General features: G+C 45.3%; 2 protein-coding genes across 5 annotated transcripts; one reads left to right on the forward strand and one right to left on the reverse strand.

Moving 5' to 3' along the window:
- Nucleotides 1-23: 23 nt before the first annotated feature.
- SYCP2L (synaptonemal complex protein 2 like) lies at nucleotides 24-10,529 on the forward strand. 4 transcript variants are annotated; one of them, XR_008210035.1, is made up of 5 exons: nucleotides 24-3,596; nucleotides 8,467-8,597; nucleotides 9,473-9,539; nucleotides 9,793-9,930; nucleotides 10,038-10,529. XR_008210035.1 is itself a non-coding variant. In XM_052697859.1 (4 exons), the coding sequence occupies exons 2-4, from the start codon at nucleotides 9,516-9,518 to the stop codon at nucleotides 10,173-10,175; spliced, it is 300 nt and encodes a 99-aa protein (XP_052553819.1). In that variant the 5' UTR covers nucleotides 8,954-9,170; nucleotides 9,473-9,515; the 3' UTR covers nucleotides 10,176-10,529. The 4 variants fall into 4 exon arrangements, 3 of the variants coding, with proteins under 3 accessions (XP_052553819.1, XP_052553821.1, XP_052553820.1); XM_052697859.1 differs by lacking the exons at nucleotides 24-3,596; nucleotides 8,467-8,597 and adding an exon at nucleotides 8,954-9,170; XM_052697860.1 differs by lacking the exons at nucleotides 24-3,596; nucleotides 8,467-8,597 and adding an exon at nucleotides 9,177-9,364.
- GCM2 (glial cells missing transcription factor 2) lies at nucleotides 3,625-8,872 on the reverse strand. The gene is made up of 5 exons (XM_052697805.1): nucleotides 8,567-8,872; nucleotides 6,852-7,104; nucleotides 6,352-6,464; nucleotides 4,842-4,967; nucleotides 3,625-4,654 (listed from the first exon to the last, which is right to left on the reverse strand). Exons 1-5 carry the CDS (start codon nucleotides 8,606-8,608, stop codon nucleotides 3,773-3,775), a joined length of 1,416 nt encoding a protein of 471 aa, XP_052553765.1. The 5' UTR covers nucleotides 8,609-8,872; the 3' UTR covers nucleotides 3,625-3,772.

The following is a 10,529-nucleotide window of genomic DNA, read 5'->3' on the forward strand; positions in this document are numbered from 1 at the left end:
AAAGCCTGAGCCAAAGGCTGATAGTGGCTGTTAAGCTGTGATGCAGCTGTTTGCTCGCTCTTCTTACACGGGAATGTGAGCACAGTCACTGCTAATTTCCTGTTGAAAGAGTCCTCTTTGAGTGTTGATGGTTGGCTGGAATGCTAAGCATCATGGCTTGGAAATGGCTTTGCAGGCAGTGACAGCGGGTGTGCTGTAATTAATTGGTGTTGTGTGAACTTCATTTTGCTTTTGTTTAGGTTATTTTGGATTAGGTTATTTTCCCACTGATGGCTGCGTTGCCTATGGATTCCTGCAAGCCCATGGAGGTGCCGTATTGAAATACCCTCCCCTTTTTGTTCAGCTTTAACCGTAGTACTGCATTAACAGCAGCTGACTCCTTCTCCCTTTGTTCAAGAGCTGGAAGACCTCAGAGGTCCAGGGCTGGGACAACACCATGTGCTGTCCTCACTAATTCTCAGGTAGGTGGGCTCTAACACCCCGGGCTAACTTCTCGCCCTTGGGAAGAACTGTGCCAATCCTAAGGCCTTGGTTCCTTTATCTGCATGTTGCTGCTGCTGATAACGATGGGAATCACAGATTGGAAGGCACCTTAGAGTTCCAACCCTGTGCCATGGGCAGGGCTGCCCCCCACCTGCTCGGCTCCCTAGGGCCCCATTGAACCTGGACTTGAACACCTCCAGGGATGGGGCAGCACCTCACCGCTCGCTGAGTAGAGAATTTTTTCCTGATATCTAATGACATGAATGACACACGAGCTTTCAAAGGTGTATGGCTCGTCTCCTCAGAAGATGTACCCCTGCAAATTTGTTGCGTCCGCCTGCATGGCCCAGCTTTGTGAATGGGAGTAGCTCATTTGTATTAGATAACTCCCCCCAAAAAGACACAGGGGAAAACCCTACAAATCCAGAAAGAAACCCCAGAACCCACTCAGGAAAAAGCAAGAAGCAAACTCAAGAGTTCTGCCCCGCTGCACCATTAATGTCTCCAGAGGAGCCCTGCTTCCCGCTACTGCCTGTGGAGATGATGAAGGCCTCAATGGGTGCCTCAGCAGAGATCAACTGCTGAGATCAACAGAAGCACTTAAAAAATTGTTGAGCAGCCTCTTGTCTCTGGGAAGGGATCCTTTATACACCCAGGCTTTCAAGCCTTGCCATTAAAAGGCTGCTTTTTGATATAAAGGACATCCTCAGCCTGGGGACAGCTGGTGCTTTCCTCAGCAGGGCTCTTGTTGTTGGTGTGAAGCTGGAGCCACAGGTGGCTTAGTTCAGAAAGGGCAATTCTTCCCTTCCACAGCTACACTGTGACAGCAGGAATTGGTTTGATGTTAGGACATCTGTAGGCAGCCCAGAAACCGTGCTTGAGGAGCACAGTGAGTGGAGAAGCTACTTGAGGACTGAAGGGAGCGCATCTTTCTTCAAGGCTGCTGCTTCACTCGAGAAACACGCTTTTAAAGTCAATTCCACAGCTCTATAAACCAGCAGGGAGGCACTCGATTTCAGCTTTTTGTTACAGGAGCTGGCATTGCATTCCAATTGCTGTATTTTGGACAGAAAACTATGTACGACACCGAATTGAATCCATCTGCTCTTTTATCTGGAAAGGTTAAGGCATAGGTACATTGTCCCAGACACTTGTAGATGAAAAGCAGCAGCACAAAGAGAGGCTGCAATAATCTTCAGTTTTTATTTGAGGGCCACAGGTGATACAGTGAGCTAATTGCTACCATACCTTTGTATTGTGCTTGAACAGCTGCTGTGTTTATTAAATCTACCCCCTAAAAGTAGCATTTTAACAGTTGTCTGCATTTACTCAGCTGATGTACAAAGTTCTGCTTAAAAGGCCGTGTTTTGAGAGCATATAGCATAACAGGTACAGCAACAAGCTTTATACCGGTATATTAACAGCACAAAACCCCCACAGCTTCTCCTGGCATTTTTAGCACATCTGAAGGTAGAGTCACAGTCATCTAATTTCCCCAAAGCCACAAAATGGGGTACCTTACATCTTTAAAACTCTTTGACTTTGAGATCTTCTATGAGTCTCTTTCCAGTCATTTTGCTGGACCTTAATTCCTCTCCCCACCTATATCCCTATTTTTCTTCTAATGTTGGGCAACTTTGTCTTAATTTTTCTTCTACTCCCAAACCGACTTGCTATGTTTGAGAGTACAGATAAGAAGTTTCAGTTCTGTGTATAGGTATGGTGTGCATGTTTCTGAACCCAAAACTTGGTTCAAATTTTCTGGGCAGCAACTTGCCATTTGCTTAGCTTAGTGTGTAGGCTAATTATCTAACTAATGTTGTTCACCTGACTCATTTCTGTAATCTAAACCACCTTGTAGAACTGCCACAAAAATTTAAAACGAGCCTGGTGAGACAGACAGCAAATACACTAGAAGTACACTGACGTAAGCTTGATGTAGATGAATTCATTTAGTCACTTGATAAATTCCAGCTTCAAGGGACTTGAGCTTTTAAAATGCTGATCAGTCCACTGCTGAATGTTGTTGGTTAATCTGCTGTGCAACTGCATTTCAAGTACCAGACTATGTGCACTGTTCTCATAAAAGACACAAGGTTTAAAAAGCTGTACACCAAATACAATGACTAAAACCCAAGTGTTTGTACACCATACCAGACAAATAAGTTTTTGTTATTAATTTGAAGACAGCACTGGAAGGTTCTGCACATTGAAGCCAACTGGTGAACCACTTGTGTTGGATTATGTGTTGTTTTGTGCTTAAAAGCATGTTTATTAAAAGCATACAGTAGCATGCTCAAAAAAGCAAAAATGTACAAAAATATTTTCCAAAATATTTGAGTGCCTAAAAAGTTAAAATACTCAGTAAATAATAATTGATGCTGTCACCTCAACCAAATCCCTGCATGCACAGCTTTCTTGCAAGGCATACTGTTCTGGTTTCATTAAACAGCACTAGACAGCAGCTTCCAAAATATGTAAATTGAAACCAGCAATGCTGTCTTCTTCTGGGCCTACTGGAGAAGGGTTTCATTAGCTGAGAGCCAAGAGCTGCAAGTTCTCAACTTTTCTTTGTTAATTTTGGTTTTTGACCTCTTGCTTTGTCGGTTGCTTTATTCCCAGGAGAACATCACTGCTGGGGGAGTAGGGGGAGTTAGGAATTGCTTGTAGAAGTCCCTTGGAGGAAAGAGAAAGACCTAATGGTGAGGCAGGGAGAAGAGTAGTAGTAATTGACAAGGTTTGTTCACACTGACCTGCTGCTTTTAAACAAAAATGCAGTTTCCATGAGGGTTTATCATTTCCCTAGCCCACTAGTTTTTGCATTCCTTACATAGATCACAGCAGGTGGATAGATCATTCAGATAAATTATCCTGCAACTTGTCTCACTCTCTTTCTGTTGGTTGTAATCTGTAGCCACTTCTATTTTCTTTTTCAATTGCCTGGGGTGTGTTTTCCTTTCCTAGTTGGAGCACTCTCTCTCCAACCTCTGGCAGGAACAGTGGCTCTAAACAGATCACAGTCTCCATTAGAAGAGTCTGCTTTCTTCCTGAGGTGCTTTGTCTCCACATCACCGTCTCCCAGTCATGTCTGGACATTTCATACTACTTTAGAGGTACATATATTGATTTTTTTGGGGGGAGGGGGATGGGGGCATGGGGAATATGCTTCAGTTCCAGAAAGCAACAATGCACTGCTTTCTCACACCTCCTCAAATCTCAAACAACATACCATTAGCGCAACCATTGATTTCTCAGTTGACCATCCCAATAGAATGTAGGTAACATTTAGTCAGTATTCACTACTCTCAAACCTTAAGGCTTGTCCTTCATGCTCAGCATAGCTGTTCCCCAGCGGTATCCCGTACCGATAGGCCTCCACGCTCTCCACTGGTTCAGACTTTGTGGTGATTGGGTCATGCTGGTAGAGCAATGCCGACTTGATCATCCCAAAGTCTTCCTGAATCTTCATCCCTGAATAGATAGTGCCTGAGACATTTTCAGCCACATGTGTATAGCTCTGAAGGTTTTTCATGTCGCAGAGGTTGTCGCTGTATTTCAGCATGGATGGCTTGTAGGCCTGGTAGGACACTTTTGTGGTGGTTGTGATGACAGTCTGTAGCGGTGGGGCCATGGGAGAGGGGCTGGGACCGTATTTGCTGGAGTACTCACCACCATAATAAGGGTGGTTGGTGTTTGTTTGCATCTGACCATAGTCGCTCCTGTCTCCACTACCAGTTTTCCCCCAGATTGGTTTCAGTCCATAATGCCTACCAGTATGGTCAAAGCTCTTGTCAATGCTGGTCAAGGAATTATAGTGAGATCCATTCAAACTGATAGGGTCTGCATCAAGGGGAGGATTTGCTGGATCTTTATAACATGATGGGTAAGGGCTGGAGCTAATGAAGGGAGGAACTCCAAACTCGTAACTACATGGCCTGGGCACAAAGATCCTCGGATTGGGGCACTTCTGGTATGGCAACAGCTGATCCTCTTGGAAGCTGGCCGAGTCATAAGACATCTTGTAGAGGTCGGTATTTTGCGGCAAAGGGTAAGACTGAGCTGGAATTGAAAAACTGGTGTCTGTGACAATGCTGACTCTTTCTGGGACATCTATGGAGGGCAGATTTTGCATGTTACTGACATAACCACTGCTATCATGGTATCTTCCAGCCTGGAAAGGATAAGAGCTTTAAGATTCAGGAGTGGATTCTGCCTACAGTGCATATCCTGACACTTGGACTACTGATCATTTCAGTCCCAAATAAACAAATGTAGCATGGTATAAAACTTTGTGTTGTCCTGAACTTCCCAGTATGTCCTTCTGACAACTTTTTAACTGACTCAAAACCTTGACTTACCTCTGAGTTTAGAAGTCTCTTTTTCTGGGAATGCTGAGAAGACAACATATGCTTCTTAATTGCACTTCGTCTTGCCTCTGCCTCCAATTTACTCTCTGGTCTAGGGTGGTCATGGACTCCTTTAGCCTAAATAAGGATAATCAAAGAATGATATGTGAATTGCAAGTGGGTAAGAGAAAAAAATGCAGTAATAAAATGAGTGGTATCCATGACATATCCGATAGTCTTGCACAAGAGAGTTCAGAGGAGAAACTAAAGAACAAGGAAGGATTAAATTTAGAAATAAATTAATAAAACTCAGTTGTGACTTGCAGGTAGAGAAAAGGAGGAACTGATTTAGGAGAAGCCAGTGATTACTGCAGAGCTGCGAGACAGAATGATGAAGGAGCAAAGGCTCTACCCATGCCTAGGGATTCAGAAGTAGCTGATCAGAACCAAAGGGGTGATGGTGGGGAAGTATTATAAATTGAGTTTTATTGGTTTTCTGCACTCAGTTCTGCTTGATAACATCTGCCACTAAAATGACAATTTTAAAGAGGCTGAGATACACACCCTGGAAAGCCATCGAAGAATGAAATATCTATTGCAATATTTGTGAATACACAGATGTACCCAAAGCTATATTCACATATGATAAAATGTATAATGCATGCCGCTATTACACTTTTCTAAGTGGACCTTCATGTAGTCCCTAACACAAACTAGGAAACTTAAAACTGCTTTTAAAATGCCACTGTTTCTCAGATAGGTGTTAACTTCTAAGTGAGGAAGTATCAGCAATTTTGATAAAGATCTTTTCAGTCTTTGCATCTGTACAACAGCATATCTCATTAACAGGAATGATAAATAACAGGTGAGAATTTGGAAACGTCATCAGTTTGCTTCCATTTACTGACTGGAAGAATAGAGTTCACTGGAGTCTGGGTCAGGGAAAAAAAAAAACAACAACACATTCAGCAGAGAATGTCATCCCAAAACAGAAGCTTTTCTGAAGTTTTTGTCCTCACATGGCTTAAAAAGAAAAAGCAAGAAATCAATATGAAGTTTCAAAACAGTTTTCTGAATATTGTTTTTGTTTTTTTTTTTCAGCAAGTTTTAAAATCCTTGTAAGAATGTTCTTTTCCACGTAAAATGAATTTTTTACATTAGGTCTTAAGTGAGATTTTTCTCATTTTTTAATCTTAGCAGAAAATAAATCCTTGGGCCCTTGTTGAGATTCGGTCATCAGACACACGCCGAGGTGTAGGGCAAACCCTGTGTTCCCATTTGTGTAATGCCATCAAAAGAACGTTGGACGTCTATGATGGTGTTACAGCAAAGATGGAAAACATTAAACTCAAGTGTTTTTAAAAATACACTGCTTTTTTAAAAACACAGCCAAGTGCTGCCGTTTGATTAGTTGTGCCCATGTTTATAATGCACAGGAATCCATGCATGAACTAGAACTCCACCATGCTCACTCCATCCGTGCACTTATATGTGTATATAATTTGAAATGTGTGCTTTTTACCTGGAAAAATATTGCTTTGCCATCCAGTCTCCAGAAGTTGGTGACAGGATAGCCACTGTGCCCGCGGCAAGGGATGAGCTGCAGGGCTGCATTGCAGTTCGGACAGGCTTTCTCTGCAAGTACAGATAGAGAAAACACTGGTTTGGAGGGAAGGCAGAGTGCAAGTACAGTGCACTTCACTGAGATTCACATTGAGGTATGATGCTGAATGAATGTATGAAATAAACAAGCTGCAGAGTTCCAAACCTAACCGAATGGTCAGGACTAGAGCTGAAGACTTAACAAAAGCTAGCGATGGAGAGCATCATAGGCCCACTTGTCCTTAGTTATTTACAGGCATACACTGACAAAATTGGGAACTAAATACATCCCTCGCACTCTTCACAACGCAGGCAAACACACGCAACCCGTGCAAAGCAGACTTTCAAGCAGGCAAGGCCGATCTGTGTTCAGAAATCAGGCCCAGCCGAGGGAATGAGGTCCCCCGCATCCCCTCTCACTTTGCTGCTTCTGCCGCGCCTTGTCGCAGATGGCGGGCCGCAGCTGCAGCCTGGCCCCGCCGGGCAGGGCACAGCTCCCTGCACACACCACCACTCCCAGGCAGGACTTTTTCAGGATCTGGCAGTTGTGGTTGTTGGTGTTACGCATGGCCCAGCCGCTCAGGTGCCGCTGCGCGTTCTTCTCCTCGCTGGAGTAGATGAGGCGCACGTAGCCGTCCGGCCATTCCTGGAAGGCATCGAAGCGCTCGGGCTCCTGTGACAGGGAGAGCAAAGGAACATGAGCAGAAGGGGAGACTTGATGGCGGCTGAGTTCTGCTTTCTGATGACAGTGACAGGACCCGAGGGAATGGCATGGAGCTGCACCAGGAGAGGGTCAGGTTGGGTCCTTCACCAGAGGAGTGGTGGGCATGGAGCAGGCTGCTCAGGGCACGGCCCCACGGGCTGGAGGTCAGGGAGTGTATGGGCAGTGCTCCCAGGCATTGGGCTGGATTTGGGCAGTCCTGTACGGAACTGGGAGTTGGACTTCAGGATCCTCCAACTCAGTCCCTTCCAGCTCAGCCTGTTTTATGATCGTGCCACCTTGGGGTTTTGTCCCAAGGCTTCTTTCTAACACCTCTCAAGCAGCAAATTTGGAAACAGCGGAAAAGTATTTTTTAAAGAATAGCTTATTCAGAAAGAGCCTGTAACAAGTGAAATGCAGCCTAAGCTTCCATGCCTCGAGAGTCAGGAGCCATTCTCTTTTTGCATGATTTCTTCTCATAAGGAGCAGCGAGGCAGTGGCACAGGCTGCCCAGGGAGGTGGTGGAGACATTGTCCCTGGAGGTGCTCAAGAACCGTGTGGATGTGGCACCAAGGGACATGGGTTAGTGGGCACCGTTGGGATGGGTTGGTGGTTGGACTAGAAGAGCTTAATTGGTTTTCCAACCGTAATGATTCTATGGTGACCAGTAATAAGAGGGTCTCTTGCCACCAATGCCCCTGCACAGTGAGGCTTGCCCAGCTGTTGGACACTGCCTCATTACCAGCACCCCCTGGCTGCCCACCACCTGTGTGCTCGTTGTGGAGCTGTGCACCTGAAGACTGAAAGCTTCAAGTTTTAGTTGGACAGCGGTTGCTTGAAGTGCATCCATAGCAAGTAGAACAAGGAAAGAAAAGAGCAAACAAAAACCTCCCAAAACAACCCACAAACACATATGTTCCACTATATCAGTAGTGGCTCAGAGAAAGAATGCTCCCATTTGGGATGTCACCAACTTGCTGGCATTCCTCATCAAAATGTAGTTGCCATAAAAATTAAGTAACGCCTAATATTTTCAACTCCAAACTCAGCAAAAATAACAATTTCCTGCAGCGTCCCTTTAACACACATATACAGCACATGTGAGCCATCAGGGGTTTGCAGAATTAACCCATTCTGTAGCTGCACGTTATGTGTAAAATTAGATGAAAAATAAGTGGCTTGAAAACATATTAGGAGCTTACAAACAGAGGGAAAAAAAACAATCATTTCCAAACACATTCAATCAGACGTGAGCAAACAGGTACAATATCCAGATGCCTTGGATGATATCAGCAGAAAACAGTCAACCTTAGATTCTTTGGACGTGCTTAACAGGGGAAAGACAGAGAAAGGAGGTCGTTTTAGGAGCTCGCACACAGCTGGATCAGACCGTGTATTAAAGCACTACGTCCCACCCGCAGCCATACCCCGGTACCTGCGGTAGCTTGGGGTCGTTGATGTCCCAGGTGAGCTTCATGCTGGGGGCAGCGGCGGGAGGCGGCTCCCGCTTTTATCGCCTCGGGGCGGCCCGCACCTCCCGCCCGGCCCCCGGGGGCGGCCCTGGGGGTGCTGGGGAGAGGGGGGCTCCCCGCCGCCTATGGGGGGAGGGCTGCGGCCCCCCGATATCGCCACAGCGGCGCGGGGCTGCTTGGAGCGGCCCTGGGGGCTGGTTTTGCTGCAGGTTGGGAACTCTCCCTCTGAGAGAGCCATCGTGGGTTGCAGTTAATTAGGAAGTTACACACGGTGGCTTTTTAGGGGCGAAAAACAATCGATGCTTCTTCTGTTAAAAAAAAAAAAGGGGGGGGGGGGGCGTGTTATTTGTTTCAGTTCTCAGAAACAGAAAGGTTAAAAAAAAAAAAACACAACGCTTTTGTGATGCTGTGGGGACGCTGGGTGCTTCGTGCTCCCGTAATGCTTTAAACGATCCCACCTGGCCAAGGGCTTTTCTTGTTAGCTCCTCTCCCCTGGGAAAGGCACTCCGTTTCCCTCTCTAACACGAAATAGAGCCGGCCCTGCAGCCGCACCGAGACGGGATGCAGGTACGGTTTTGGGGAGAGGTGGCTGCGAGCGAGGAAGATTTTAGTTTCAGCCCTTCTCTAGCGGTGCTGGGATTCACGGCACTGCGGAACGCCGACGGTCGCTTCCCCCGGGCGGTGGGTGGGGGAGCGCAGTCCGGGCCGGGACTCTGTGGGTCTTAGAGGTCCCCAGAAGATGCTGAAGTTTCGTTTAGGAAGTAGAATGAGCCTTGGGGGGAGGATACGGGGACTGAAAGTTTGTCGGGTTTTGAGCAGAAAAGTGTTTTATTTTTCTTAATTGTTTGTGCTTCCTCTTATTTTCAAAGAAAGGAAAACAGTGAAGGACGGAGTAGAGAGATAAGGAGCAACATGGCAGCCCATGCAGAAGACTACGTAAGGAGTCTTAAGTACATCTTTAGTTTTATTTTGCGAATGTCTACCTGCATATAGTTACTTACAAATACTTGGTTATATGAATGCAGCAGCAGAGCTGTCAGTTATTTAACGGAAGTAAATATAGACAAAGTCTTCAATTCTCCAACTTTATAAATGGCACTGTGAGTGTTTTCTCATAATCAGTCCTCCAGTGCTTCAAATGTTTGCTTCTGTTAAATCTCTGCTGTGTTTGTTTCCTTTATCTCCGCAGCTCGAATCACTGCTCATTGATGCCTTTAAGGGGAAGGGGTACCAAAAGATAAGTGACCTGCTGCAAGAGAGAGAAACAGACACGCTGCAGAAGTACAGCAGCTCTCTCCTTAGCCAGCTCGACAAAGCACTGAGAAGGGTGAGTACCACAGCCCGTGTACCAGAGCTGATCTTACCCACCCTGTAATGCTGCCTCTGCTCCCCACGGACTGGGATGGCAGAGCGCAGCTCCACGTCTTTCCACAGGAGCTGGACAGGAATGACTTCCACAACGTGTCCCTTCTGCTGAAGTGCATCCAGCTCTACTTCAAGAGTGATCTCCAGCAGGGGACGAGCTTGTTCATTGAGCAAGGACTTGTAGAAAAGATGAGTATAACACCCTAAGCAAATTGCTAATGTGACCTAAAGTTGTTTAATATCAGGGGAAAGGATTTGTAGTGAGAGCTAGAACATGGCTTATATGGTTCTGCCAAAAACGTATATATATTTTTTCCAGATATATTTCATGAGCTGAGTGAAAAAAATCTTCTACCTTCCTGACACTGTTTTCAAAGCAAAAACTAATATTATGGTTATATCTATCACCTGACTTAAAAGGACTGTTGTTTCTTTTTTTTTTTTTTTCAAGCTGACAGTGAAGGGAGAGAATGAATTGATGAAGCTCATTTATGAAATAGTAGAAATATAATAAAGAGTAGAAACATAATATTTAACATATATAAATCATATAATAGAATA

Source organism: Tympanuchus pallidicinctus, unplaced genomic scaffold (assembly GCF_026119805.1).
Source record: "Tympanuchus pallidicinctus isolate F22 unplaced genomic scaffold, pur_lepc_1.0 scaffold31, whole genome shotgun sequence".
Lineage (NCBI taxonomy): Eukaryota > Metazoa > Chordata > Aves > Galliformes > Phasianidae > Tympanuchus > Tympanuchus pallidicinctus.

Excerpts from the sequence above, each read along its gene's own strand:
- GCM2 (XM_052697805.1), bottom strand. The coding sequence starts at position 8,608 with ATGAAGCTCACCTGGGACATCAACGACCCCAAGCTACCGCAG. Across the intron at positions 7,105-8,566 it reads ACGACCCCAAGCTACCGCAG|GAGCCCGAGCGCTTCGATGC; the intron begins GTACCGGGGTAT and ends TCCCTGTCACAG. Across the intron at positions 6,465-6,851 it reads GGCGCGGCAGAAGCAGCAAA|AGAAAGCCTGTCCGAACTGC; the intron begins GTGAGAGGGGAT and ends CTGTACTTGCAG.
- SYCP2L (XM_052697859.1), top strand. The coding sequence starts at position 9,516 with ATGGCAGCCCATGCAGAAGACTAC. Across the intron at positions 9,540-9,792 it reads CAGCCCATGCAGAAGACTAC|CTCGAATCACTGCTCATTGA; the intron begins GTAAGGAGTCTT and ends TTATCTCCGCAG. Across the intron at positions 9,931-10,037 it reads TCGACAAAGCACTGAGAAGG|GAGCTGGACAGGAATGACTT; the intron begins GTGAGTACCACA and ends GTCTTTCCACAG.